This window comes from Phallusia mammillata, chromosome 2 (assembly GCF_965637545.1).
Source record: "Phallusia mammillata chromosome 2, kaPhaMamm4.hap1.1, whole genome shotgun sequence".
NCBI classification, from domain to species: Eukaryota; Metazoa; Chordata; class Ascidiacea; order Phlebobranchia; family Ascidiidae; genus Phallusia; species Phallusia mammillata.
Window position 1 is genome coordinate 22,350,112 of NC_137253.1, and position 27,983 is coordinate 22,378,094.

At 39.5% G+C, this 27,983-nt stretch overlaps 5 protein-coding genes and 1 long non-coding RNA gene across 7 annotated transcripts in view; 1 reads left to right on the plus strand and 5 right to left on the minus strand.

Annotated features, from left to right (window-relative positions):
• The window catches only part of LOC145213165 (solute carrier family 22 member 2-like), a 4,968-nt gene extending 419 nt beyond the window's left edge, over nucleotides 1-4,549 (minus strand). The window contains exons 1-10 of the mRNA XM_080081398.1: nucleotides 4,488-4,549; nucleotides 2,018-2,214; nucleotides 1,813-1,883; nucleotides 1,493-1,572; nucleotides 1,237-1,340; nucleotides 1,017-1,171; nucleotides 558-726; nucleotides 357-474; nucleotides 96-223; nucleotides 4-20 (exon numbers count right to left, since the gene is read on the minus strand). Of these exons, the coding sequence (XP_079937524.1) occupies nucleotides 4-20; nucleotides 96-223; nucleotides 357-474; nucleotides 558-726; nucleotides 1,017-1,171; nucleotides 1,237-1,340; nucleotides 1,493-1,572; nucleotides 1,813-1,883; nucleotides 2,018-2,187 (1,012 nt within the window). The 5' untranslated portion in view covers nucleotides 2,188-2,214; nucleotides 4,488-4,549. The remainder of the gene's footprint in view (nucleotides 1-3; nucleotides 21-95; nucleotides 224-356; nucleotides 475-557; nucleotides 727-1,016; nucleotides 1,172-1,236; nucleotides 1,341-1,492; nucleotides 1,573-1,812; nucleotides 1,884-2,017; nucleotides 2,215-4,487) is intronic.
• LOC145213166 (uncharacterized) lies at nucleotides 4,158-6,364 on the minus strand. Its single transcript, XR_013856811.1, has 5 exons — nucleotides 5,155-6,364; nucleotides 5,031-5,099; nucleotides 4,869-4,957; nucleotides 4,551-4,617; nucleotides 4,158-4,166 (listed from the first exon to the last, which is right to left on the minus strand). It is a non-coding gene; the product is annotated as an uncharacterized LOC145213166 (long non-coding RNA).
• Nucleotides 6,365-8,706: 2,342 nt separating this feature from the next.
• Nucleotides 8,707-11,632, minus strand: LOC145212181 (solute carrier family 22 member 3-like). Its single transcript, XM_080080223.1, has 7 exons — nucleotides 11,592-11,632; nucleotides 11,466-11,518; nucleotides 11,303-11,382; nucleotides 11,129-11,232; nucleotides 10,875-11,029; nucleotides 10,638-10,809; nucleotides 8,707-10,183 (listed from the first exon to the last, which is right to left on the minus strand). Exons 3-7 carry the CDS (start codon nucleotides 11,333-11,335, stop codon nucleotides 9,982-9,984), a joined length of 666 nt encoding a protein of 221 aa, XP_079936349.1. The 5' UTR covers nucleotides 11,336-11,382; nucleotides 11,466-11,518; nucleotides 11,592-11,632; the 3' UTR covers nucleotides 8,707-9,981.
• Nucleotides 11,633-11,833: 201 nt separating this feature from the next.
• On the plus strand, nucleotides 11,834-15,855 carry LOC145213168 (uncharacterized; the record flags this gene model as incomplete). Its single annotated transcript, XM_080081399.1, has 2 exons — nucleotides 11,834-12,030; nucleotides 12,750-15,855. Coding segments are annotated over 2 exons (2,787 nt in total), but the record flags the coding sequence as incomplete, so codon positions are not given.
• A 1,712-nt stretch (nucleotides 15,856-17,567) lies between these two features.
• On the minus strand, nucleotides 17,568-21,973 carry LOC145212180 (solute carrier family 22 member 2-like). 2 transcript variants are annotated; one of them, XM_080080220.1, is made up of 11 exons: nucleotides 21,644-21,973; nucleotides 21,518-21,570; nucleotides 21,343-21,422; nucleotides 21,169-21,268; nucleotides 20,881-21,035; nucleotides 20,663-20,824; nucleotides 19,914-20,120; nucleotides 19,625-19,839; nucleotides 18,775-18,957; nucleotides 18,575-18,713; nucleotides 17,568-18,509 (listed from the first exon to the last, which is right to left on the minus strand). In XM_080080220.1, the coding sequence occupies exons 6-11, from the start codon at nucleotides 20,701-20,703 to the stop codon at nucleotides 18,440-18,442; spliced, it is 855 nt and encodes a 284-aa protein (XP_079936346.1). In that variant the 5' UTR covers nucleotides 20,704-20,824; nucleotides 20,881-21,035; nucleotides 21,169-21,268; nucleotides 21,343-21,422; nucleotides 21,518-21,570; nucleotides 21,644-21,973; the 3' UTR covers nucleotides 17,568-18,439. The 2 variants fall into 2 exon arrangements, with proteins under 2 accessions (XP_079936346.1, XP_079936348.1); XM_080080222.1 differs by lacking the exon at nucleotides 21,644-21,973 and having other exon boundaries at nucleotides 21,518-21,636.
• Nucleotides 21,974-23,831: 1,858 nt separating this feature from the next.
• LOC145214570 (solute carrier family 22 member 4-like) lies at nucleotides 23,832-27,909 on the minus strand. The gene is made up of 11 exons (XM_080083123.1): nucleotides 27,266-27,909; nucleotides 27,140-27,192; nucleotides 26,977-27,056; nucleotides 26,803-26,906; nucleotides 26,549-26,703; nucleotides 26,311-26,482; nucleotides 25,577-25,789; nucleotides 25,288-25,502; nucleotides 24,473-24,655; nucleotides 24,272-24,410; nucleotides 23,832-24,206 (listed from the first exon to the last, which is right to left on the minus strand). Exons 1-11 carry the CDS (start codon nucleotides 27,439-27,441, stop codon nucleotides 24,155-24,157), a joined length of 1,542 nt encoding a protein of 513 aa, XP_079939249.1. The 5' UTR covers nucleotides 27,442-27,909; the 3' UTR covers nucleotides 23,832-24,154.
• Between the last annotated feature and the right edge of the window lie 74 nt (nucleotides 27,910-27,983).

Here is a 27,983-nt window from a genome sequence, read left to right on the forward strand (position 1 = left end):
GACTGAATGAGCACGAGGTCCTGCAAAAGTAAACAAACAATTTGCAGTAAATGACCGATCTTAACAATATTGGAGAAACTTGCAAACTTGCTTACCAAGCCAAAATCAGTATTGAAGCTCGTCGAAACAGAAACTTGACAGTCAAAAAATCTAAATAAGTGTTGGTCTTGGCAAAAATAACTTTATGCGGGTTGTTGTTGATGTTGTTATTTGATGCTGAAAGCTAAAAATTCCAAAATGCAAGCGTATGTTAATAAATTTAATTCAGATCGGAAAGTAGAACGGTTGCCTTGTAAAACGTGTAACGAATGTTAAAAAATAGCTGCAAAATTATATTTTATGGTGTTGTACAATACCTCGGAGTCGAGCGTCTGGTCCTCATCTTCACGAGAGTTTTCGTCTGCTTTTGATTTTCGTTCTTCTGGTCGTTTTGTATCGTTTCGTCTTCGCCACATATTTGATTCAGGAATAATGCTACACGAAATACGTCAAATTTAACAACCGACTATAAGTTTTAGTACTGTAGTAGTCTGTGAAATTGACAAAAGACAACATACATAACTGGAACGTAGCAGCAAAACAAGAATCCAGCAATTCCAAACATCATATGTCTCCAATTTGGCAGCAGATACGCAATGGGACAAAGCACAGCATATCCAATTGAAAATGCAGCCACTTGAATAAGGACCAGTGTACTTCGAACACTTTCTGGAGACAGTTCCATTACTGCGAATTAAAAGCTTATACAACTAAGTAAAGAAATAGTGATATGTTGCCCAGTCCCGTAATGGTATACTGCACACGGTCTGTTCAAATGTGTGCGAAAGCTTTTTATCATGCATAGTGACTCATAATACATACGGATATATCCAATACGCATTTTAAATTTATAACAAAACTGTACTGATTTGCCCGTATATTAGCCGTACGTTACCTTGCTACATGCACGAGATAAAGATTGAGGTTTTATTGTGGACGCATTATAAGTCAAAGTGTTGTTGAAATAAGTAACTTACATAAGACTGGGCTTGTCATCGTCAGTGTGGCAAAGAACAAGCCGCTGGCGAACAAAGCAGTCCCAAGAAGGGGTACAGAAGGTGACAGAGCAACCGCCAACACACAGCCCAGTTCTCCTACCATGGCAACCAGAAGTGACCGCTTGCGTCCAAAACTGGACATAACGTTTAGATTGTCGGTTTGTTCAAGTGTGTCGTTTATACAAGGGTTTCAAATTACCCGTCCGAAACAGTGCCACTAAGGAGGCCTCCGATCATAAAGCCCGCCATCATCAGTGAAGTTAGAACCGGTTTGATCCATGCCTTGTCACACACCATACTAAACTTAAAAAGAACAAAGCGCACATTTAAAAACAATTAAGTCTTTCTATTCAAAAACTGTGATTTGAATAAATCATGGTTTGTGTTGATGACTACGCAATGCGGCCATATTTGGGGGTATTCAGAGTTTGGTTTACGACGAGTCGGCACCTCACCTCAGTGACAGCTGTTGTGGCACCCAGGTGCAAGTTGTACACCCATCCATCTGTACACGACTCCAAAGTCGAATTGTAGGCTGTTAAACACACCAGTGTATAGTTTACTGCACTGCGGTACACGTGCTTATACTCTTTGCGTTGTATATTTTCTCTGTTTTCTTACGGCGGTTGAAATTTCTTAAAGTTATTATTTGAATAAAGCTGATTTTATGTTATAATTGCAACATGCGTTTTTTGGTAACATAATTATAGCCATTGTTTTAACAACTGCCTTCTAAACCGTTGGCCACAAAGACCTGTTGCATAATTCATAATACCTGTTGAGTTTTTCCACTCATGACACTTCATATTATCGTCACTATGATATTTGCCGGTGGCGATGAAGTGGCTGTTGAAAACAGTATGTAAGTATTGTGGCGTAGCATAGGCTAAGTTTCCTAAGCCAGTATTTAATCAGTGCTGTTAAGGGTTATACGTAAACGGGAGGTAAACAACTAAACATGACATACAATAATTACTTACTTTGAACTTTGAGCTCCTTGTAGAGTAAAGTTAGTCACGGGCTTACACCAATGGTCAGGAGTAAACAGCATAAATACGGGGCTCATGAAATACGTTGACGATGCCAATCGGCACATGATCAGAATTACAGCCATGTAGGGCCTATACTGACTTGCGTTATCTACATCCATAGCCAAAGCCTGTTTACAAATCAGCAACTGCAAAATACGTACACATCAGAACTACGGTTGTGCAGCTGGTAGTGAGCAGCATTATACGCATTTTCGCAAACAGAATGAGAAAGGCACTGCTGCCTTTTACTGACAAAACCGTACTCAATAAGTTAAAACATTGTTTGTTTACAACACTTAACACCCCACCAAGGCAAAACGATGAAATAGTAAACCAAGAACAGACCATATTATGTGCAACATGTTTGAATCTCATTTTGCATTTTTGACATGCGCCAAGCGTACCCAGCAACAAATGCATCGGAACCACAGTGGCGCTGCCAGTGGCGTATCTAGGATCGGTTTTAGGGGGGGGGGCAACAGCATAAAATATATTGCGCCACCTTGCGGTGACAAGTGCGCCACCTTGCGGTAGACTGTGTAGACCTCTCTGTTAGCACCTGTTGTGCCTATTAAACTCGCAATATCAACTAAATGCTGGTTAGCCTAAGGCCCTGTGAAGCCCTTACTCTTGCTGTAAGTAACGAACGTTATAGTCACGATTCGATCGTGTTCATGTAACACTTTTCAACACTCGACACAGTTGTTTCTAACAGTGGTTGCCTCTTAATCATATTGTGAATTATCTTCACTTGTATGAGTGTGACGTAACAAAGTTATTATAAAATCCATTGTAACGTCATACGCGCAGTTGGACGCCAAGTGGCCTGGATTGGCATTCATTGTTTATTGAGATGTGTGACGAGCGTCAATGCGTTACGCACATTAAACAAAATAGCGCACATTGCTATTCACAGTTTTGTCTGAAATTACAAGATTTAATACTAAAACAGCCGGTCAAAATTTCTTGAGGGGGGGGGGCATGGCACCTTGTCCCCCCCCCCCCTAAATACGCTAGTGGGCGCTGCTGAAAGACCAAGTTCTTTGCTCGCTGTTTTGCTCTAAGCGCTCGTAAATTCTTTTTTCTGTCAATCGGTCCCTGACGCAACCTGCAAAGTTCAACCGCTTCGTTTTGGGAAGAGATTTTTGTTGAACAAAAGATTCCAAACAACTTCATTTTACAATGCAACTAAATTCAATTGAGCGGGCTACATAAGGGATCCTAACCGCAGACAGTATGTCAACATTTATCAACATAGGTCGTGGCGCAAACACGCCACCCGGTGCACATTCTGCACATCCATGTTGCGAACTGCAACATGCTATGTTGCGAACCGCAACATGTCGGTGAACATGTTGAACATCAAAGTTCGACCAAGAATTACAACTCCAGACGTGGTAAAATTACTTTTGCTATTATTTCTGTGATATTTAGTCAAGTTTTGGGTTTGTTAACGTGTTCAACATGATTACAGCTCCACTTGGTAAAAAACTTTTGCTACAGGAATTCCTGTACTATAGTCGGGTTTTGGTTTGTGGTTGAACGGCAGGGGAAAAAGTTTTACATTTTGTGACAGATCAATCCAGTTTGACGTTTTTCACGCTGGACCACAAATTTTTAACTAACAGTTATTTTGTCAACACAAGAAACATGCAAAATATTATGTTTATCGAGGTTTGAACTGGTAAACTTGGTAAATTCCGTTCAGAGCTTAGAGACACAGAAGTTTAGTGCAAGGATCAGTCTTACTGCAAGATGGAAACTTGACAACAGTAGCAAAAACACTTGCAATTTTTGTGAACATACATCTGAACATTAACCCCCTCCCCCAGGGTTTAGCAAGCTTAGTTCCTTTTTGGCAATCCCTTTGCATGCACAAAATAAAACTGTCCTTACTAATGCCTACTTGTCATTTATTTCACAGGTAATAAGAAAATAAAATGAACAATCAAAAAGCTGTTAAATACAAACAGGACATGGCCAAAATACGGATGTAGCAAAACTTTCTGGAATTCCCATACATCTTGCATGGTACCACCTCCAGCATCTGTCACATCCAATCTAAATCCGCACTGGCTGCATAGATTAGCTAAATTATCTGAATAAAAATTGAAATGAGCATAAAGGTATGGAAACCCCTTTGAATGTGGCTGGACTGACACATTTAGCCAAACATATAGAGCCATAATCTGACCCTAGATTGCATGTATAACACGTGGGTCCCTTAACCTTGAAACCAAAAGGGGACTGGGCTAATGAAGGGTAGTTCATGACTAATTTCAACGTTAAACCTCATTACATTGTACTTGTGTATATTATTTTTACCCTTATGTTTGTACAATATAAAAAAGACACTTGGGATTATCAGGCAGCTGTCAAGTTTTAAGCATTTATTAAAGCGTAATTCAAAAGTGATTACCTGAATTATTTAAAATGTTTTCTGCAAACTGTTTTCTGCTCTTTTGCAGTGCCCTTTTAGTACTTGGAAAGTACACTTGAAATGGAATGGTGGAGTCCAACTTTGGAGCATTAAACAAGCATTCAGCAATCTGAAACAGAACAAATGCTTTCTGTAACAACGGATTTTTATGTTATTGAGCTTTACCTTCAAGACAAAAATGCCACAGTTGTGTGCATCTTGTTGTATTGGGTGTTTTATCGGTTGGTATGTGGTGACTTGCAGATGTGCGTCACTTTTATTTTTCCGAAGTAATAAGTAAGATCTTTTTGCAATCAAATAAAAGGTGTATGAATGCAAAATTGAATAGTGGTAGTCTGATAAAAATATGATTTAACTTACTGAAATATCGACACTGCTTCACAATTATTTGGTTGGCTTGGATAAAATGGATCAATTAAAGTTATAGTCTGTGTTTTCCAGTGGACAATCTGCAATATGGAGTATATTATCATGTTTGTTCAATGTCTTTGTAGTTAAGACAATTTATTATTTCTAAATTACCAACAGGTTCCAATGTTTGCCTCCTTTGTTGTATGCACCTACCATGCCCACAAAATTGGATAAAGTGATCTGTCAAAAAATAAAAAATTGTAGGAATACAATTTGATAAGTTATACAATAAAACCTTGTTCAGGGTGTGGCGATGAAGAATATTCATCTTGCTGTCCAAAAAGCAAGTGACCAAGGGGTCAAGGTCAAGGCAGGCCAATATAAACACTTTAGTCCAAAAATAATCAGCGCAACATTGATGCTATCCCTAGCAACATCGCTGTTACCTCATACAACAACCTCGCGCAATGTGTACTACCTGGTCAAAGTGCTAAGCTAGAGCCAACAAGAAAAGCTTTTGAACAATATTCTTGACAATAACTTGCCCCACGTGAACGTTGAACCAAACCTTACCACCTAAACATCGTACCTTGTGTAACCTGACAAAGCGCAAACATCATGTACAGCAACTGCACCTAGTTCACCCAGGTGAATAACACGTTAACTTAAAGGTGCAACATGTCAACCCGCCATGTGCCAGAAGGCAATCGCTATGTTGCAGATGGCAACCGCTGTGTTGCAGATAGCAACCGCTATGTTGCAGATGGCAACCGCTATGTTGCACATGTGCACGAGGTGCAATTTTTTGCTCGCGAACCCGTCTCACATTTATCCATCCCTTGTGCAATAAAGCCGGTTGTACGCCGACTATAACCTTCACGCGCTGGTGCTGTTTAGTGTTCATAATTGTGTACGTAGTCTGGTTTCATTTGGGTAGCAAAACATTGTAAAGTAAAATTTGTTTGTTTTCGTGCATGTAAATTGCTTAACAACGTTTTTACCGAACGGCACAAGGCTCGAGTCATGGCAATCCAATCCATTCAGAGTATCTTTGAATAAATATAGAACCAGGGTGCGGGGAGAAACTACCCAAAATGGGTTATCGGCCTTTTAAGGAGAGAAATCGCCCAGTTCAACCACACGTAAGAAGAGATAGTAGAACGTAACTTACATTTTCACTTCACTTGCATAAGCTTAGCTACTTTGCTCTGAAAATTACTATATCTTATTGAAGTTGGCCTGTCTTTGAGACCATGCAAAATCCAGTCCCACAAATTTTACTGTTTCTGCTGTGCTAAACTTAAGATTTCACACGTCCTGTGTCAGGTAATGCCTTTACCTTTGTAAGTAACTGGACCCTTTCTCATTGCTCTCATAAATAAATGTTTTGATGAGGAAAAATCATTGCTTCAAGTTTATAACAAACAATCACGGTTATGCTTGACTTGTCACACACACGGCCAAATCCAGAACAAATGATCGGTTATGCTTTACTGGTCATACATACAACCAGTAATTATGGGTCCCCTTCCTTGAAGGGGACACATCTTGATTTTACTCGATTTCTTTTTTTTTTTTTTCTTTTTTTTTCTTCTTTTTTTTTTTCTTCCCTGAAGTTTGTCCACCCCATTTTGCCCTGAAATGTTTGATGGATTTGGATGAAACTTTCACAGATGGTAGATATAGTTGTGTAGATGTGCCATCTGCTTCGTTTGTCATGATAACCCCAGTATTTACCCCGCTAGACCCCAAAATGTAAAATGTGGTTTGTGCGCACCACAAACGTTAGTTTTGTGTGATGTTATAAAGACAACTACATATGGTACTCATGTTTAAGGATTGCTTGGTGAACGTGTTTGCGGATAGCAGTCAAGGGGGTTGTTCACAGCCTTGTGACGTCATAAGTCATTAGGTTGTTTGTTAAAACGCCCCCTAGTGGTCAAAATTGAAACATTGGCCAATTTGGACAAAATTTTACAGGATTGTTGTTTGGGTCATCTTGTGACGTCATAAGTTATTACGGTTGTTGGTTAAAACGCCACCTAGTGGTCGAAATTGAAACATTGGCCGATTTGGACAAAATTTTACAGGATTGTTGTTTGGGTCATTGCAGTTTCATATTTTCAACATTAGGGTGAAGAACCCCATCAGTTACCCCACTAGCCCCCTAAAATGGGTGAATATTTAAACAGGGTCGGAATTGGCTGAAATTTGGATAGCTTGTATAATTTGCCATTTACAATTGATGATTGTTGTGTTAAAACCTGTAGCCCCAGCATTTACCCCACTAGCCCCCTAAAATGGGTGAATTTTTAAACAGGGTTGGATTTGGCTGAAATTTGGATAGCTTGTACAATTTGCCATTTACAAATGATGATTGTTGTGTTAAACCCTGTAGCCCCATCAGTTACCCCACTAGCCCCCTAAAAAGGATAAATTTTTTAAACAGGGTCGGAATTGGCTGAAATTTGGATAGCTTGTACAATTTGCCATTTACAAATGACGATTGTTGTGTTAAACCCTGTAGCCCCAATAGTCACCCTGCTAGCCCCCTAAAATGGGTGAGTTTTTAAACAGTGGGCAATTGTTGGAAATGTTATGCCATTTATAGGTATCGATTGTTGTGTTTTACTTCTTTGTTTTAAACTAGACAAACTTTAAACAATGCTTGAATTGAGTCGATTTGTATAGTTTGAACTTTGCATAGCATGACTATTTAATCCTAGTACCAATCACAGTGTTTTACTTTACAACACCAAAGTTTCTTATGGTTATCTCTTGAAATGCAGTGTTTACAACTTTGCATGTGTGGGGACCCATGAGTTTCTGCCTGCAGAAACAACTAACGTTTTAAAAGACGGTGGCAAATATGGGACCCAATATAAAATAAGTGAAGGAATTATATTTATGTTTTAAAATAGATCATAGTGTATGTGCAAGGGCAATATGTGCTAAGCCACCCTTCTAGTTTTATTCTGATTATCAAAGATGTTTAAGTTAAGCTGTTACTAACAAAACTTTTTGTATTTAAAATAAATGTAATTTAGATTAATGTTTTACAACAAATCTTTTCCTAATTGCCGATTCACTTAATGGTTAGTACTGACAACAGGATTGATAAGTTTGTTTGCAAATATTAATATGCCCAAAGCGCCATTTAGCAGCTGTAACAGACGTTTTCGTGCAGCTTGCAAGCAGATTAGCCTGATTAAAACAACACGTAATGTTTTCCGACTCCTAGTAAAACAATATGCTTAATGTAATGATCACATATGGTTATATGTTTGTATGGGCTTTATAAGCAGTTGGAACTCCATGATTTACTCAGCTAAATGTTACGTATCACCCTATGCAGTAGTTCTCAACCTTTTATACATTGCGGCCAAATATAGAGATTTTCAACGCAAATAAAGCGATCCTTTGTTGGTGTTCTTGGCAAATATATGAGAACCAGGATGTGTTTGTGCATATATTTGCAATCAAACGTCAGTGTGTGACAGTCAGTATTTTGCTGAGGGGCCACTTCAGTTAAACTTATGGTTATCTTTGAGTTAAGCCGTTTGCATGACACTATCAACTTTCATACTATTTCGTTCCGTTCTAAGGTCATCAGAAGCCGAAAAAACTTTTTACTGAGCTTTATAATTATTATCACAAATACTGTTGTGTCGTAAAACATTCTTACACTGTTGTGTGGCATAAAGATAGTCATGGATATTTTTTTGTTTGCTATTCAAAACCATTTTTACAATTCAGCAACTGGAGAATAAGTACGAATTAAAATTTCTCTCAGACAGCTGCAAATGAGCAGCATTGTACTCATTTCCGCAAACCGGATGAGAAAATCACTACATGATGCCTTTTGCTAAACAAAACGTACATCCAATAGGTTAACATTATGCCGTGTATAGGCCTCAAACAGTGTTTGTCTTTAACTCTGAACATAACACCAAGGCAAAACGATGAAAGAGTAAACCAATAACAGTCCATATGTGCACGACGTTTGAAGCCCATTTGGCATGTTTTTGGAGAGCCAAATGTAACTGGCAATAAATGCTTTGGGACCGTAATGGCGCTGTTGACAGGCCTGGTTCTTTGCTCACTGTTTTGCTCCAAGCGCTCCTAATTGCTTTGTTTTCATCTCGATCTGTAAAGTAAACCGCTTTGTTTTGTAAGTAATCAACAACTTCATCTTGAAATGCAACTATAATTTTGATTGTAACACTAAAAGAGTTGTCTTCACGATCCAATTAAAGTGCTTGGCGACTCCATTAGGTTTGTGTTCCCAAGGTTAATAAACTGCCTTGTATCAAAATAGCCTCAGGCAAAAGAGTTGCTGATTCCACTGTGGTTTAACACACAAGAAGACAAGTTGTAATTCAGATTCAACAATTATGTTACCTTTTAAACAAAGGCCTAACGTATACTTGTTCAATTTTTCAGTAGTAACCTTCTCTTGTTAACGAAAACAAAGGTTCCACTTTAAGACAAGTGTGGTAAACTGACGTGCTTAGAGCCACAGAGTTGTAAGTCGGGCCGGGTTCGGGTTTGGGTGTCTTCAAATAAACGGACCTGATTCGGGCCTAACTTTACACTCTGTGTGAGTATTTTTTGAATAAATTTAACTAGCTAAGTAGCTAATTGCTGGATCAGACCTAATGTCAAACAGCCCTAAACCGCCTTGTTAAAGACCAGTTGTCTGTTGCAGGGCTTCCCAAACTTTTTCGATCGCGACCCCTTTTAGTCTCGGCAATTTTTCGCGACCCTTCACGGTTAATATGATAAACAGTGTAAAATATGCGTTTGTGGTATTTGATGACACGCAACTACTCTACTCGGAGTCAACTACTTTACCCTTAGTTAGCCTTCTGAAAACAAAACCAAAAGTTAATGTTTATTCAGTGTGATCAGCTTAAACTGTGTTTTTAGTTACAAGCCCCTTGTCCATAGAGGCAAAGATGACGCCATTAACCTTATTTACGTACAATCTACAGCCCAGTCAAGAATAATGTTTTGCGAAATTGCACTGGTTTGAACAACTACGTTTCGAATTAAACAGCTAAAACGTAAAAGAGTATAATTTGGAATTTCTGAAACATAGCCTGTAACATGATATGGAGCACTAATTTTCGCCACTCCGTTTGTTAAAAATTGTAAGGAAAAGCATCACAAATGATGGGTTCATGTTTGCTTTTCTGTTCATATTTTTTGGTTCTTTTTCTTTTGTTGATGAAACAATGGTTTGGGATTCGCACGGCATACCATGAGTTGTTTTTTTATTGCCTTTTCTTGTGGCAACCCATTTTTGGGATTCAGGAACGACCCTACCAGAAAAATAATGTGATTAACGCACGAAACAAAACCGAAGAAACTATGTTGATATCTATGATGATAATGTGATTAACCGAAGAAAATCACTTTTGAGTGGCTCGTTTTAGCCCAAAAGTTTGATGGACAGGCCAATACTTAAAAGCCTGCGAAAAGTACAACTGAAATTGATATAACGAAGAAGACATACAAAATGGCCATAATCGACAATGACTTAAAGACGTTTTGTAGTTGCTGGCGTGAGGTTAACTTCATCAACGGACACTGAAACCAAAAAAGTCCAGCCCCACTTTACTACTCTGGATCAGGGTTCAACTCTATTCAGACCGAGACCAGAAACACCTTCAAGAGTGAAGCATTGTGATAAATATGTTGACGTTTGAAATTTAACCAACTATAACGCTTTAACAGATCTGTTGACTTGTATAAACGTTTATGGCTAGTACTTACAAAGCAGCTGGTGCACAAGTACAGAACGATACGAAAGCCATTGTGTACATCGTGTGACGCCAGTCGGGAAATAGGTAGTTAATAACAGGCAGTATTGCTGATCCGGTCGAAAAGCTCGACATTTGCAGCAAGAGCAGAAGCGAACGATGACGGTTTGGAGCCGACTCCTGGACTAAAAAGAAACCATTTTAAAAAATGATTTGAAAACACTGTCGTACACAATGAAACCATACTTACGCAGCACGACTGAAGACGAAATACGGAAAATGTTAAACATGCCCCCGGCAAACACCCAGATAAAGATTACCGGAATCGCATAGGATAATGCAAGTAGAATAGCACATACCAGGTTTCCTGCTACACCGGCGAGAAAAATTGGTCGGCGCCCAAACCTATTACAAAAACGATTATAAATCACTAAATACAATTACCAAATCTCGAAACAAAATGAAATTCAAAAGATCGGTTAAAATGGAATCTGGTTAACACACCTATCGGATAAAACACCACCAACAAGAGACCCCAACATCATTCCACCCATTAGCATAGTCGAAACCAGCGGCTTCAGCCAGTCGTTGTCACATACGAGGTCAAACTGCATAGCATGTCATTTGGTTTGTACTATAAGCAAGACTGCTGCTAAACAGCCACGTAACATAGCTTACCTCTGTAACAACAGTATGGTGGCCTTCAGGCATCTCGTATACCCAGCCGAGACTACACGTTTCGCTTACATTTTGATGCGCTGAAAACCCACAAGTTCGAAATTAGACAAAAAGTTAGACTCTACAGATAATCGGCAAGTCAGTTTGGGTTAAGGGCACTCACGTGAATGTTCGTAGCAACTTGAATTATTTTGCCAATTTTCCGATGTTCCGTTTCTACAAAATTGGAGTTTGAAAAGGAATTACAGCCGGATAGCTTACTGAATGTAAGACAGTTACGGAAACATACTTTTGCTGATGAGCAAGGTCGGCTTGCTTCTCACTGCTGTTGAATAAGACTCGAAATTTGAGAGGACTGTCTCAACTGCCAACAGAATCAGTCAGTAAATTAGAAAGTAGGAATATATATTTCGCCTAATAATGGCATCATCAGTTCCTGAAAAACGCAATAGATCAACACCAAAATATCAAGAATGTAAAACAAACACAATGTTCTAAGCAACTCAACAACGCGAGTGTCGCCAAACGTTTTTAAGGAAATGCTTGAAAGCAAATGTTCTTTTACCATCCAACCACAAGAATGGGATTGATTTCGATCTCCTATTAATTCAGCAATCGCGAAGGATTGGCGCCCAACTCAAAAAGTCTGCGGTTGTCCTGCGTAACGCTAAAAGCATGTGGGACAGCATGTCACCAGCTTCTTCTAGAACCTTTACTCGCCTCAAATCATCTATGCCAGGGCTTCCCAAACTGGGGGTCGCGACCCCGGAAGGGGTCGCTTAACAAACTTGAGGGGTCGCAAAGAGCTGTACCAATTTTGAAGAAAGTACTCCATACACTGACGTAAAGTACGGGGATGCCGCATACCCCCGGCATTGACCTTTGTATAACGTCACAATGTCATTTTTGTTCAAGTTACGTCAGTTTTAAAACGTTTTCAGCTAACAGCAAACGCGGTTGTAGTGACGCCATTGATCGAACAAACGTCGGTTGAAACGCAACACTTGCAATTGGTTTGAAATACACAGGCATTTTAATGCAACATAAAGATGACATATAGAGTTGTAGACTAACGTTTATTGTGTGGCGCAATAACGTTCTCTAATAAAAATAGGTAATAAATTTACGATTTCTAAGCAGTGTTTAATGTCCGTTTGCAAAGCACTGCAACGGCCTAAACTTGGTGCAAGGTTATAAGTAGTGCCTATTTGTAAAACAATGTGACAGAAACTAAAGGCTAAAGCACGTACAAGGTATCGGTGTTTGGACGTGTAAAGTAGTAGACTCTGAGTACCGTTTGGTTGTTTTTCGTTTTCGCTCGAATTAGTCGTTTCAATAAAAACAAGAAATGTATTTTTTGCATTGTTTATCATGTTATCCGTGCAGGGTCGCGGGAAATTTAAAGAGATTAAGAGGGGTCGCGATCAAAAAAGTTTGGGAAGCCCTGATCTATGCGACACAGGTTAGCCAAAAAATTCGTTTGGCTGGAACGGAAGCAGGCATGTTTACGCAGCAAAACACTTCTTATACGCGACACCGTTGTAGATACAACCAAAGTAAAACTAGAAAAACAGAAAAAGAAAAATCGGAACAACAAAAACCGATACCGGAATAGAAAAGCATATAATAACCGCATAGCCAATTTAAAGCTAGCCGATGCGGCCATACTCAACAAGTCCAGTTTTCCATTGGACGACAATGCAAAACTTTTACTTTTAAAAGGTTTAACTTTTGTGCCTACACCACGCTGGACGGGTAGAACAGAAGAATGTGAGTGGCTAAACCTCGTCTCGCACATCAGAAGAATTGAATGGGCAGATATTTTTGAAGATGATGAAAAAACCAGTAAGCCGCAAATACCAGAAAAGTTGTTGATACCTAGACACTCCAGGCCTAATAAAGACACTTTGAATGAAGAAACTATTGCCTACAGCGAACTTGTTGAATCCAAGCTACGCAATGTGGAAACTACGGTGAACGAGGCATACAAGCACCGCAACAACTTGCCACCCAAACTACGAGATAGCCTAAGATCACTCCGAGCAGCAGTTCGGCAGCGAAAGATTGTTGTCTGTAAGTCGGACAAAGACGGTAAGATCGTTATTGTGGATTTCACTGATTATGACCGGCTAATAAAAAGGGAGTTACAACAATTCAAACAACTTGACCAAAGTACTGCAAGCCTCAACAGCATTATCAAACACACCAAGACCACGTGTGACGCTTTTGTGGTTTCCCTCCACAACCATGGAATTATATCGGAAACATTGCTTTTCCACACAATTGGTTGCAAGGAATACTCTGGCTGTTTGCGTAAAGTCCCGGGACCGTCAGCAAAATACTTTAGCAACACCCAGCCTGCCTACGTGTACCCTCTGTTTAAAACACACAAACTAACACCCGAGCAGTTACGCACGTGCAGTATCGATAGGATACCTATTCGTCTGCTACAATCCGCAGGGAACACTTTTTGTTCACGCTACACAGCATTGCTGGAACACATCCTGAAGCCCATCAGCCAAAGATACTGCTCGTGCAAAGTAAACGAGTTCTGCCAAGACAGTCAACATTATTTAAAAGAATTGATCAAATGGCAAAAATGTATAGCACAGTCTGGTTCGAAAAAATCATCAGAATTGTATGTTGTAGCAGCCGACGTAGTTGCATTGTACCCAAGCGTCGGCAAAGATCTTATCCAGCGTTCTATCACCGACGCATTACAGGGACAATCCGATTTTGACGACAACGGTCGCAAGTGCCTGGTTGATTTTACAATGTACACGCTCGATGCTGTTGTTGTCCAATATGGCGATGCCCTTTACAGTCAACAAAAGGGCATCATTACAGGTGACAACCACTCAGTCTCTATTGCCAACATCGCAATGCATTTTATCATTAAGTCCATCACGGCTACCTTGAAGCGGGCTGAAGTGTTTAAACGTTACATCGACGACATCATTTGGGTCTCATCCGGGATCAAAACCACATCCCACATACGTTCAAAGTTGCAGTACGCCTTTGCTAGGGAAGGCCTCAATCTTACCTTCCGCGTTCTCGATCCGAGAGATGACAATGGAAGAGTCGAGTTTTTAGATGTAGACCACGTACATTCGTCATCGTCACCCTGTGGGTTTGTAACACAGGACCACGTGAAGGCAACGGCGACAGACAGGTGTTTTCTACATGGCACTTCACACCACCCCAGGCATATCTACCGCGCTGTTGTTTTGGGAGAAGCGTCTCGCCTAAGAAGGCTTAACGAAAAGGATGACGATTTTAAAGCGAGTTTGCTGCGGCTCGCGGTTAAATGCAAGAAATCCGCGTTTCCAGACTCCATCATCAGCATTTGCATAGAGACTGCAAAAAGCTGGAAAGACAGGTTCAAACCTCCATCGACAACCCGCAGCACGGAAGTAGTCCCCTGGGCAACGTCGTTTCCCAGGCTCCTTCGCTTGACCAAAAAAGAACAAACACTAAAGCCTGAGGCAAGAGTTGTCTACAAGAAGCCACCTACGTTGGGCAACCATTTACTTAATTACAGGCGCCTGGCCCATTATAGCCAGGGGGTCATTGCTAAATCGGCTCCCTGCGGAAGATGTGCTTTATGCGGACATTACGGTACACATACATCTATGGTGTCTACTGAACACAAACTTTGCATAGACGATAGAACAATTGCCCTGAGGCAGTCCCTGGATTGCAGCAATTTTGGCATCTATGTGGCCACTTGCAGGATTTGTAACAGCAGATACGTGGGCCAAACTAAAAACAAATTTTCTACCCGTTGGTCTGGCCATAGAACAGTGTGGAACACGTTTAAAACCAGCGGTGACAATGACAACGCCTCGCTGGGCCATCACTTCGCCATCCACCACCACGATATATTTATGAAGAGACCAGATATCGCGGAATGTTTTACGGTCACCTTTGTGGAGCAACCCAATGTTGATCGTTTGGATCACTGCGAAGCCAAATGGCTGAAACTTACTGGCGCAACGCTTAATATTCAAAAGATGTTGCTGCCCAAGATTCGATAATTTTCGTGATCGTGTTTCATACTTGTGTGTGACTTGTGTGTGTCTGTGGTCAGTTATTGCACGGCCTTTTGGGTACGGTTTACGGCAGTTTAATTTTTAATTTTATCTTCATTTTATCTTTTTTATCGTTTTATCGGCTTTTAGTTGCGAGCGCCTTGGTTTCTTTTTGCCACCCCCCTTTTTCTCTTTACTTTTGTCCACGGGGTAGGTCTTGCCAGCTTTTCACAGGTGTTACCTTTAGGCTTTCCAGGCGTTGCTGGGTTTGCAAGGTTTTTAACGATTTTGTGTTTGGCGACACTCGCGTTGTTGAGTTGCTTAGAACATTGTGTTTGTTTTACATTCTTGATATTTTGGTGTTGATCTATTGCGTTTTTCAGGAACTGATGATGCCATTATTAGGCGAAATATATATTCCTACTTTCTAATTTACTGACTGATTCTGTTGGCAGTTGAGACAGTCCTCTCAAATTTCGAGTCTTTTAACAATTTGCACAGTTATCGTCGGTATGCATGGCGGCTGTTGGAGGTTTAGATATTGCCCATCCACGACAATTTCTGTTGAATAAGGGTCGACATCTGTGCGCAGGTTTGTGAAGTAGAAATACAGGATAAATCACAAACATCCCACATGAGAACCAGCACAACACCAATGCAGCGATGCCAAAACTTCGAAAACACTTGTCAGAACAGGCCATTGCGCGAAACCTTTCTGCCACTGAACATTCGTTAAAAAGGTATGTGTGATGCAGCAGTTTCAGCACAGCCTTTGTGTTTTATACACGACACAGCCAACATAAAGCATCAAACAGGATGACTGTCGACTCGGTTCTGTGCCCTAAGGCAATGGTTTTCAACCTTTCTCATATTTTTTCTTTTTCATCACAATAAACTCTCACTTTAGGCAAATGGAATGAGTCTAAGCTTGCTTGTCCGTTCGGTTTTCACACTATACTGTTACAAAATATGAGAAAGGTTGAGTATCCTGTGACAAAACAAGTTTGCGTCGAATGATTTGACTGTTTTGTTGCTTTCAAATGTTTCCATTTTATAATTGCTGATTAAATGTTTAGCAAAGGCCTTCGCTACCCCCAGTAAAGTGGCATATAACCCCCACGGGGGTCGCGACTCACTGGTTGAAAACCGCTGTCCTAAGGGTATTAAAACCTCTTCTTGCGTACAATGAAGGAAAGTTCAAGACAACTTTACATTTTTTTCTCTTCCTTGACATTATTGTCTCTAGGTGTACAAACTTGGTATTGATGGACCGCTAAACAAATCTTTCAGCTATGGTTGATTGCACTCACCTACGCTTGAATATACCTTACGTGGCATTCAGTCTCGGTCTCTTACACAGCCATGCACAATTTAGAAAGTTATTGAATTCGCAGCATTGCAGTATATCAAAGTATAATCAAATTATTTTGATGAATGCCTCTGCATACTTAACAAAAAAAGCATAATAGGCCAGGCTCAGGTTCAAGCAGTTGTCAACGTCACAATAGCGGTCACGAAAAAGTAGACCGATTGACTTATGGTGACCAGTAACTTCTCTGCTGCACTATTTAACCTAAACCAGGGGTTCCCAAACTTTTTTGTTCTGTGGCCCAAATGTCTAGTAAATTGCGATTCGTGGCCCACCCAGTGCTGTAAATTTCGGCACAAACAAAAAAATAACTCAAAAACAGGCGAAATGGTTTCTAGCAATTTATTTTTAATGAGATACATGCTCCTGAAATTTGGCTACAAGATTCGGAATTCTTTGCAAAAATTACGTTTTTCGAAACAAAGCGCATAATATCTACAGTATAACAAAACAGTAGAATCTATTCAAATGGCTCTGCGGCCCATTGAAAATGTCGTGGTGGCCTAGTACTGGGCCATGGCCCACAGTTTGGGAACCACTGACCTAAACCAATACTAAAAAAAATTCTGCAGAGCAAATTAAAAACAGTGGCAACGTCAGTATAACCACAACAAATATATACTTCTCACACGACCATGTTTCCTGTTATGCTCGCCACATAATTTTCATTTCTGATAAATGTAATATTAAATAAATGTGTAAGGACAAAAGCGTACCAAATGAGGGAGGACGATATATAGGGCGTTTTAACGATTGTTAAACTTGCCAATCTTTTGGATCAAAACCTGTATAGCTGTCGATTAAAAGCTAAAATGATAACATGGTGCAAGTAAATTCTGGCTTCACTTTAGACGACACAAAGATGTAGCCTAGATTGGTTTATTTAGTGAACCAAACAAATATGCCACAGTTATAAACGATACGAATGCAACATTAAAAAATTTCCTTGTGAGTGGTGCCGCACGATTAGGCTACACAGGAAATCTTCGGGACTTAAGATTCGTTTTGTCTGCTTCGATGTGAAGCAGGTTACAAACACAATTTATATGCCAACAGTGTTTCTCAGCCATTTTTCCAGCACTGCCCCTTTTAGGTATACATAATCTATAAATTTTAAAAACAGTCACTTTGAAGCTGGCATCCCCGTTGGGAACTACTGTGCTAACCGGGAGGCCAAGGTCCGCGAACAATAGCAGAGAGACAGCAACTGTTCCCCAACAACTTGAAATGAAACAATGTAACTTGACACAAATTTTTTGCTGGTCACATCAACTATGGGTAGCCTAATTTCGGATGACACAGATACATGATACAATTATTTGGCGACATTGGTTGGTCAGGTATAAACAATGGTACCCAGCAGAGAAATAAAATATTTTAAACACATATTTACTATACAAGTCCATGTTGTGTTGTACGCAACAATTTGGTCACATCCAAAAAATCGTTTTTTATTTGCCTAATACTGCAAAATAAAATAAATATATTGCATCGTCGGAGTGTAAAGAATTGTACGAACATATTGTTTGCTAAAATGCTAGTCTGTGGTTGACGAAAACTACAGAAAAGATTTAGTTTGTTTTTATGAAAAAAAGTATTGCTGCAACACGAACGGTATTGAACGCAAATGCATCGCAAGAGACGAAGCTAATATTTATTTCTAAAACTTTTAAGAATAATTATAAAGATGACCATTATGGAAGGGCAATCCTTCTCATCAAATGCACATGAAAGCAGTTAGGGTAAACTTGGTACTTCAATATTTTCATTGCTCCCACCAAACTTACATTGTGTGTTGAGACGATTTCTGCAACAAGGATAAAGTCAATAGTCAATGATATAGTGTTTCGCCTGGTCAGAGTTAAATTTTACCTTTCCTGTTGCTTGGCATCATACAAGCTGTTTGGCTGTTTTTCACCTTTGGTTTCAGGAAGAATCAGGTAAAGTAATCCAGCCGCGATCAACATGAAGGTCATGACAAAATACGTAATGAGCTCGTAAACCTTTTCACCTAAAAAGGTAAAGCTTTGCTGGCCTATTGAGCACAAATATTGGAGGAAATGTCAACTCACCGAGGTATAGGAAGAATGGCATAGACAGTAACGACATTCTTGAGACAAACGTCACAATTCCATAAACTTGGTTCCGAACGGGCGTGGGTACGAGATCAGCCGTCGAGACGTACACCAAAGAGTAGGAAGCGGAAACAAGAATTTTTCCACAGATGGCAAGTGCGAGACCCAATGCAGCGTTTGCTAAAAAAGATAAATCTTTGCAACGTTTGTCAGTCAAGGTTAAGGTAAAGAGCAGCAAAATCCGGGGACTTCTGCACTTTAAACAAATCCTTTTTTACGTTTGAAACAGTCCATAATGAGAGAGTACAATTCCATGCTGTTAGTGTGGATACATACATAATTTTTGTGTGTATTAAACCCAGTCCCATCGTTATTGAAAAATCAGCGGAAATTACGCTTCAAATGTTATGTTGTGTATGCAACTTCTATTTGGCCTGTATTGTGCCTAAAACAACCAAGCACTATAATTTTTCATTGGATGGAGCATCAGTTAACTGCATTGCTGATTTAGGTATTTCTACCAATATGAAGACTTAATATCAATAAAAAGTTTAACCGTTTAGTCGTAGTGTTTTATCGAAAATAAATATATAACGCGATTTTCAAACTTTGTATTTTAGTGACTTCAATATATTATCTAAATCCAACGTGGAGCATTTAAGTTAAGTTGTTTCCCTCTAGTGGTATGGCTTTTACTAAAATCGTGTATCTGCAAAAACTTGATTGAATCATCCTTCGAATATCGGACTTAACTTGCGTTCGTTGGATGATATGATTTACTTTAGATAAAGTATATGTTTACCACGATACTGCATGGTTTAGAAAAAGATTTTTTTAGAAAACTTACAATTTTTAACAAACAGAGTGGTGAAAATTAGTGCTCCCGCGAAGGTGGTAAGCAGAGTGTAGGAGTATCTGTAACCTATTTTGCGTGATATGAGGAAAAGAAGAATATCTCCAACAATTTCCGATATTGCGGCCAGTGATGCGCTCACATATCGATTGTCTCCCAAATGGTCTGTGTTGTAACTAATGGCATAGACGCTGAATGAAGATGATGTCCTGGATGGAAAACAAATAATGTCTTAAACAGACGTTAAGCGCTTTGAAAATAGAAAAATATTAAGCCTTCATACCATGCCAGAACCAGCGCAAGCAGTCGTCGCAAAATAAATTTTCGCTTGAAAAGCACCAAAAATGTTGGGTTTGCCTTTTTGTTGATATTTTTTGGTTCCTTTTCTTTTGTTGATGAAACAAAGGTTTGGGATTCGCTCGGCATATCATGAGTTGTTTGTTTATTAACGTTTCTTGTGGCAACCCATTTTTGGGATTCAGGAACGACCCTACCAGAAAAATATTGTGATTAACGCACGAAACAAAACCTAAGAAACTATGTTGATAATGTGGATAACCGAAGAAACGCGAAAGTGCAAGCCCGAAGCCCGGACCGAACCTGAATCATTTTTGAGTGGTTTGTTTTAACCCAAAAGTTTGAAAGACAGGTTTAGACTTAAAATCCTGCGAAAACTACGACTGAAGTGGACATAATAAAGAAGATACATAATGGCCATAATCGACAATTATTTACAGAAGACGTTTTGTAGTTACTGGCGTGAACTCCATCAACTAGCTACTAAGCTAGGTAATTTATATTTTCAAAAAACTACGGACACATAATTTAAAGTCAGGCCCGAACCAAGCCCGTTTTTTTAAATCAAAGCCCGAACCAAGCCCCACTTACTACTCTGCAGGGTTTGATTCTATTCAGACTGAGACACACTGAAGCAATGTGATAAATATGTTGACGTTTGAAAATTAACCTGAACCAACTGCAAAAGTTTAACAGATCTGTTGACTTGGATCAACGTTTATGGCTAGTACTTACAAAACAGCTGGTGCACAAGTACAGAAAGATACGAAAGCCATTGCGTGCACGAGTCGGGAAATAGGTAGTTAATAACAGGCAGTATTGCTGATCCGGTCGAAAAGCTCGAGATTTGCAGCAAGAGCAGAAGCGAACGATGACGGTTTGGAGCAGACTCCTGGACTAAAAAGAAACCATTTTAAAAAAAACTGACGAACACAATTAAAACACATACTTACGCAGCACGACTGAAGACGAGACACGGAAAATGTTGAACATGCCGCCGGCAAACACCCAGATAAAGATTACCGGAATCGCATAGGATAATGCAAGTAGAATAGCACATACTAGGTTTCCTACTACACCGGCGATAAAAATTGTTCGTCGCCCAAACCTTTTACAAAAAAGAATATAAATTACAAAATACAATTACCAAATCTCGAAACAAAATAACGTCCAGCAAATTCAACAGATTGATTAAATTGGAATGTGGTTAAGAATGAAGAGGACGGTATATTCACACCTACCGGATAAAACACCACCAACAAGAGATCCCAACATCAGTCCACCCATTAGCATAGTCGAAACTAGCGGCTTCATTCAGTCGTTGTCACATACGAGGTCAAACTGCATAGCATGTCATTTGGTTTGTACTATAAGCAAGACTGCTGCTAAACAGCCACGATAAAACATAGACTTACCTCTGTAACAACAGTATGGTGGCCTTCAGGCATCTCGTATACCCAGCCGAGACTACACGTTTCGCTTACATTTCGATGCGCTGAAAACCCACAAGTTTGAAATTAGACAAAAAGGTAGACTCTGCAGATAATTGCAACTTTATTCGGCAAGTCAGTTTGGGTCAAGGGCACTCACGTGAATGTTCGTAGCAACTTGAATTATTTTGCCAATTTTCCGATGTTCCGTTTCTACAAAATTGGAGTTTGAAAAGGAATTACAGCCGGATAGCTTACTGAATGTAAGACAGTTACGGAAACATACTTTTGCTGATGAGCAAGGTTGGCTTGCTTCTCACTGCTGTTGAATAAGGGTCGACATCTGTGCGCAGGTTTGTGAAGTAGAAATACAGGATAAATCACAAACATCCCGCATGAGAACCAGCACAACACCAATGCAGCGATGCCAAAACTTCGAAAACACTTGTCAGAACAGGCCATTGCGCGAAACCTTTCTGACATTGAACATTCGTTAAAAAGGTATGTGTGATGCAGCAGTTTCTAAAACAGCAGCACAGCCTTTGTGTTTTATACACGACACAGCCAACATCAAGCATGAAACAGGATGACTGTCGACTCGGTTCGACTTCCGTACGGCAAAGCACTGTGCCCTAAGGCAATGGTTTTCAACCTTTCTCATATTTTTTCTTTTTCATCACAATAAACTCTCACTTTAGGCAAATGGAATGAGTCTAAGCTTGCTTGTCCGTTCGGTTTTCACACTATCCTGTTACAAAATATGAGAAAGGTTGAGTATCCTGTCACAAAACAAGTTTGCGTCAAATGATTTGACTGTTTTGTTGCTTTCAGATGTTTCCATTCTATAATTGCTGATTAAATGTTTAGCAAAGGCCTTCGCTACCCCCAGTAAAGTGGCATATAACCCCCACGGGGGTCGGGACTCACTGGTTGAAAACCGCTGTCCTAAGGGAATCAAAACCTCTTGGTTGATTGCACTCACCTACGCTTGAATATACCTTACGTGGCATTCAGTCTCGGTCTCTTACACAGCCATGCACAATTTAGAAAGTTATTGAATTCGCAGCATTGCAGTATATCAAAGTATAATCAAATTATTTTGATGAATGCCTCTGCATACTTAACAAAAAAGCATAATAGGCCAGGCTCAGGTTCAAGCAGTTGTCAAAGTCACAATAGCGGTCACGAAAAAGTAGACCGATTGACTTATGGTGACCAGTAACTTCTCTGCTGCACTATTTAACCTAAACCACGGGTTCCCAAACTTTTTTGTTCTGTGGCCCAAATGTCTAGTAAATTGCGATTCGTGGCCCACCCAGTGCTGTAAATTTCGGCACAAACAAAAACATAACTCAAAAACAGGCGAAATGGTTTCTAGCAATTTATTTTCAATGAGATACATGCTCCTGAAATTTGGCTACAAGATTCGGAATTCTTTGCAAAAATTACGTTTTTCAAAACAAAGCGCATAATATCTACAGTATAACAAAACAGTAGAATCTATTCAAATGGCTCTGTGGCCCATTGAAAATGTCGTGGTGGCCTAGTACTGGGCCATGGCCCACAGTTTGGGAACCACTGACCTAAACCAATACTAAAAAAATTCTGCAGAGCAAATTAAAAACAGTGGCAACGTCAGTATAACCACAACAAATATATACTTCTCACACGACCATGTTTCCTGTTATGCTCGCCACATAATTTTCATTTCTGATAAATGTAATATTAAATAAATGTGTAAGGACAAAAGCGTACCAAATGAGGGAGGACGATATATAGGGCGTTTTAACGATTGTTAAACTTGCCAATCTTTTGGATCAAAACCTGTATAGCTGTCGATTAAAAGCTAAAATGATAACATGGTGCAAGTAAATTCTGGCTTCACTTTAGACGACACAAAGATGTAGCCTAGATTGGTTTATTTAGTGAACCAAACAAATATGTCACAGTTATAAACGATACGAATGCAACATTAAAAAATTTCCTTGTGAGTGGTGCCGCACGATTAGGCTACACAGGAAATCTTCGGGACTTAAGATTCGTTTTGTCTGCTTCGATGTGAAGCAGGTTACAAACACAATTTATATGCCAACAGTGTTTCTCAGCCATGTTTTCAGCACTGCCCCTTTTAGGCATACATAATCTATAAATTTTAAAAACAGTCACTTTGAAGCTGGCATCCCCGTTGGGAACTACTGTGCTAACCGGGAGGCCAAGGTCCGCGAACAATAGCAGAGAGACAGCAACTGTTCCCCAACAACTTGAAATGAAACAATGTAACTTGACACAAATTTTTTGCTGGTCACATCAACTATGGGTAGCCTAATTTCGGATGACACAGATACATGATACAATTATTTGGCGACATTGGTTGGTCAGGTATAAACAATGGTACCCAGCCGAGAAACAAAATATTTTAAACACATATTTACTATACAAGTCCATGTTGTGTTGCACGCAACAATTTGGTCACATCCAAAAAATCGTTTTTTATTTGCCTAATACTGCAAAATAAAATAAATATATTGCATCGTCGGAGTGTAAAGAATTGTACGGACATATTGTTTGCTAAAATGCTATAGTCTGTGGTTGACGAAAACAACAGAAAAGATTTAGTTTGTTTTTATGAAAAAAAAGTATTGCTGCAACACGAACGGTATTGAACGCAAATGCATCGCAAGAGACGAAGCTAATATTTATTTCTAAAACTTTTAAGAATAATTATAAAGATGACCATTATGGAAGGGCAATCCTTCTCATCAAATGCACATGAAAGCAGTTAGGGTAAACTTGGTACTTAAATATTTTCATTGCTCCCACCAAACTTACATTGTGTGTTGAGACGACTTCTGCAACAAGGATAAAGTCAATAGTCAATGATATAGTGTTTCGCCTGGTCAGAGTTAAATTTTACCTTTCTTGTTGCTTGGCATCATACAAGCTGTTTGGCTGTTTTTCACCTTTGGTTTCAGGAAGAATCAGGTAAAGTAATCCAGCCGCGATCAACATGAAGGTCATGACAAAATACGTAATGGGCTCGTAAACCTTTTCACCTAAAAAAGGTAAAGCTTGGCTGGCCTATTGAGCACAAATATTGGAGGAAATGTCGACTCACCCAGGTATAGGAAGAATGGCATAGACAGTAACGACATTCTTGAGACAAACGCTACAATCCCATAAACTTGATTCCGAACCGCAGTGGGTACGAGATCACCCGTCGAGACGTACACCAAAGAGTAGGAAGCGGAAACAAGAATTTTTCCACAGATGGCAAGTGCGAGACCCAGTTTAGCGTTTGCTACAAAACATAAAATCTTTGCAACGTTTGACAGTCAGGGTTAAGTTAAACAGCAGCAAAATTTGGGGTATTTTGCACTATAGACAAATCCCTATTTTTAAGCTTAAAACAGTCCGCAATAGTCCATGCTTTTACTGTGTGTACAATTTATGTGTGTATTAAGCCAGATCCATCGTTATTCAAAATTCAGCGGAAATTACGCTTTAAATGTTATGTTGTGTAATTAAGCACATAATTGGCCTGTACTGTGCCTAAAACAACCAAGCACTATAATTTTTCATTAGGTGAAGCATCAGTTAACTGCATTGCTGATTTTGATATTTCTACCTACATGAAGACTTAATGCCAATAAAAAGTTTAATCGTTTAGTTTTAGTGTATTATCGAAAATAAATATATTTTCAAAAATTTTATTTTAGTGACATGAATGTATTATCTAAATCCAACGTGAAGCTCTAGTCTAGTGGTATGGTCTTTACTAAATTTTATGCATCTGCAAAAACTTGATTGAATCATCCTTCGAATATCGGACTTAACTTGCGTTCGTTGGATGATATGATTTACTTTAGGTACAAAGTATGTTTACCACGATACTGCATGGTTTAGAAAAAGATTTTTTTTCTGAAAACTTACAATATTTAACAAACGGAGTGGTGAAAATGAGTGCTCCCGCGAAGGTGGTAAGCAGAGTGTAGGAGTATCTGTAACCTATTTTGCGTGTTATGAAGAAAAGAAGAATATCTCCAACAATTTCCGATATTGCGGCCAGTGATGCGCTCACATATCGATTGTCTCCCAAGTGGTCTGTGTTGTAACTAATGGCAAAGAAGCTGAATGAAGATGATGTCCTGGATGGAAAATAAATAATGTCTTAAACAGACGTTAAGTGCTTTGAAAATAGAAAAATATTAAGCCTTCATACCATGCCAGAACCAGCGCAAGCAGTCGTCGGAAAAGAAATTTTCGCTTGAAAAGCATCAAAAATTTTGGATTTTTGTTTACTTTTCTGTTCATATTTTTTGGTTCTTTTTCTTTTGTTGATGAAACAATGGTTTGGGATTCGCACGGCATATCATGAGTTGTTTTTGTATTAACGTTTCTTGTGGCAACCCATTTTTGGGATTCAGGAACGACCCTACCAGAAAAACAATGTGATTACCGCACGAAACAAAACCGAAGAAACTATGTTGATATCTATGATGATAAAGTGATTAACCGAAGAAACGCGAAAGTGCAAGCCCAAAGCCCGGACCGAACCTAAATCATTTTTGTGTGGCTCGTTTAGTCCAAACGTTTGATTGACAGGTCAATACTTAAAAACCTGCGAAAAGTACAACTGAAATGGATATAACAAATAAGACATACAAAATAGCCATAATCGACAATGACTTAAACAAGACGTATTGTAGTTGTTGGCGTGAGGTTAACTTCATCAACTAGCTACTTAGCTAGCTAATTTATATTTTTAAAATAACGGACACATAAACCAAAAAAATCCCAGCCCCACTTTACTACTCTGGATCAGGGTTCAACTCTATTCAGACCAAGATCATAGAGTGAAGCATCGTGATAAATATGTTGACGTTTGAAATTTAACCAACTATAACACTTAAATAGATCTGTTGACTTGTATAAACGTTTATGGCTAGTACTTACAAAACAGCTGGTGCACAAGTACAGAAAGATACGAAAGCCATTGTGTACATCGTGTGACGCCAGTCGGGAAATAGGTAGTTAATAACAGGCAGTATTGCTGATCCGGTCGAAAAGCTCGACATCTGCAGCAAGAGCAGAAGCGAACGATGACGGTTTGGGGCCGACTCCTGGACTAAAAAGAAACCATTTTAAAAAAATGATTTGAAAACACTGTCGTACACAATGAAACCATACTTACGCAGCACGACTGAAGACGAAATACGGAAAATGTTAAACATGCCCCCCGCAAACACCCAGATAAAGATTACCGGAATCGCATAGGATAATGCAAGTAGAATAGCACATACCAGGTTTCCTGCTACACCGGCGAGAAAAATTGGTCGGCGCCCAAACCTATTACAAAAACGATTATAAATCACTAAATACAATTACCAAATCTCGCAACAAAATGAAATTCAAAAGATCGGTTAAAATGGAATCTGGTTAACACACCTATCGGATAAAACACCACCAACAAGAGACCCCAACATCATTCCACCCATTAGCATAGTCGAAACCAGCGGCTTCATCCAGTCGTTGTCACATACGAGGTCAAACTGCATAGCATGTCATTTGGTTTGTACTATAAGCAAGACTGCTGCTAAACAGCCACGTAACATAGCTTACCTCTGTAACAACAGTATGGTGGCCTTCAGGCATCTCGTATACCCAGCCGAGACTACACGTTTCGCTTACATTTCGATGCGCTGAAAACCCACAAGTTCGAAATTAGACAAAAAGATTGACTCTACAGATAATCGGCAAGTCAGTTTGGGTTAAGGGCACTCACGTGAATGTTCGTAGCAACTTGAATTATTTTGCCAATTTTCCGATGTTCCGTTTCTACAAAATTGGAGTTTGAAAAGGAATTACAGCCGGATAGCTTACTGAATGTAAGACAGTTACGGAAACATACTTTTGCTGATGAGCAAGGTTGGCTTGCTTCTCACTGCTGTTGAATAAGGGTCGACATCTGTGCGCAGGTTTGTGAAGTAGAAATACAGGATAAATCACAAACATCCCACATGAGAACCAGCACAACACCAATGCAGCGATGCCAAAACTTCGAAAACACTTGTCAGAACAGGCCATTGCGCGAAACCTTTCTGCTACTGAACATTCGTTAAAAAGGTATGTGTGATGCAGCAGTTTCTTAAACAGCAGCACAGCCTTTGTGTTTTATACACGACACAGCCAACATAAAGCATCAAACAGGATGACTGTCGACTCGGTTCTGTGCCCTAAGGCAATGGTTTTCAACCTTTCTCATATTTTTTCTTTTTCATCACAATAAACTCTCACTTTAGGCAAATGGAATGAGTCTAAGCTTGCTTGTCCGTTCGGTTTTCATACTATCCTGTTACAAAATATGAGAAAGGTTGAGTATCCTGTCACAAAACAAGTCTGCGTCGAATGATTTGACTGTTTTGTTGCTTTCAGATGTTTCCATTTTATAATTGCTGATTAAATGTTTAGCAAAGGCCTTCGCTACCCCCAGTAAAGTGGCATATAACCCCCACGGGGGTCGCGACTCACTGGTTGAAAACCGCTGTCCTAAGGGTATTAAAACCTCTTCTTGCGTACAATGAAGGAAAGTTCAAGACAACTTTACATTTTTTCTCTTCCTTGACATT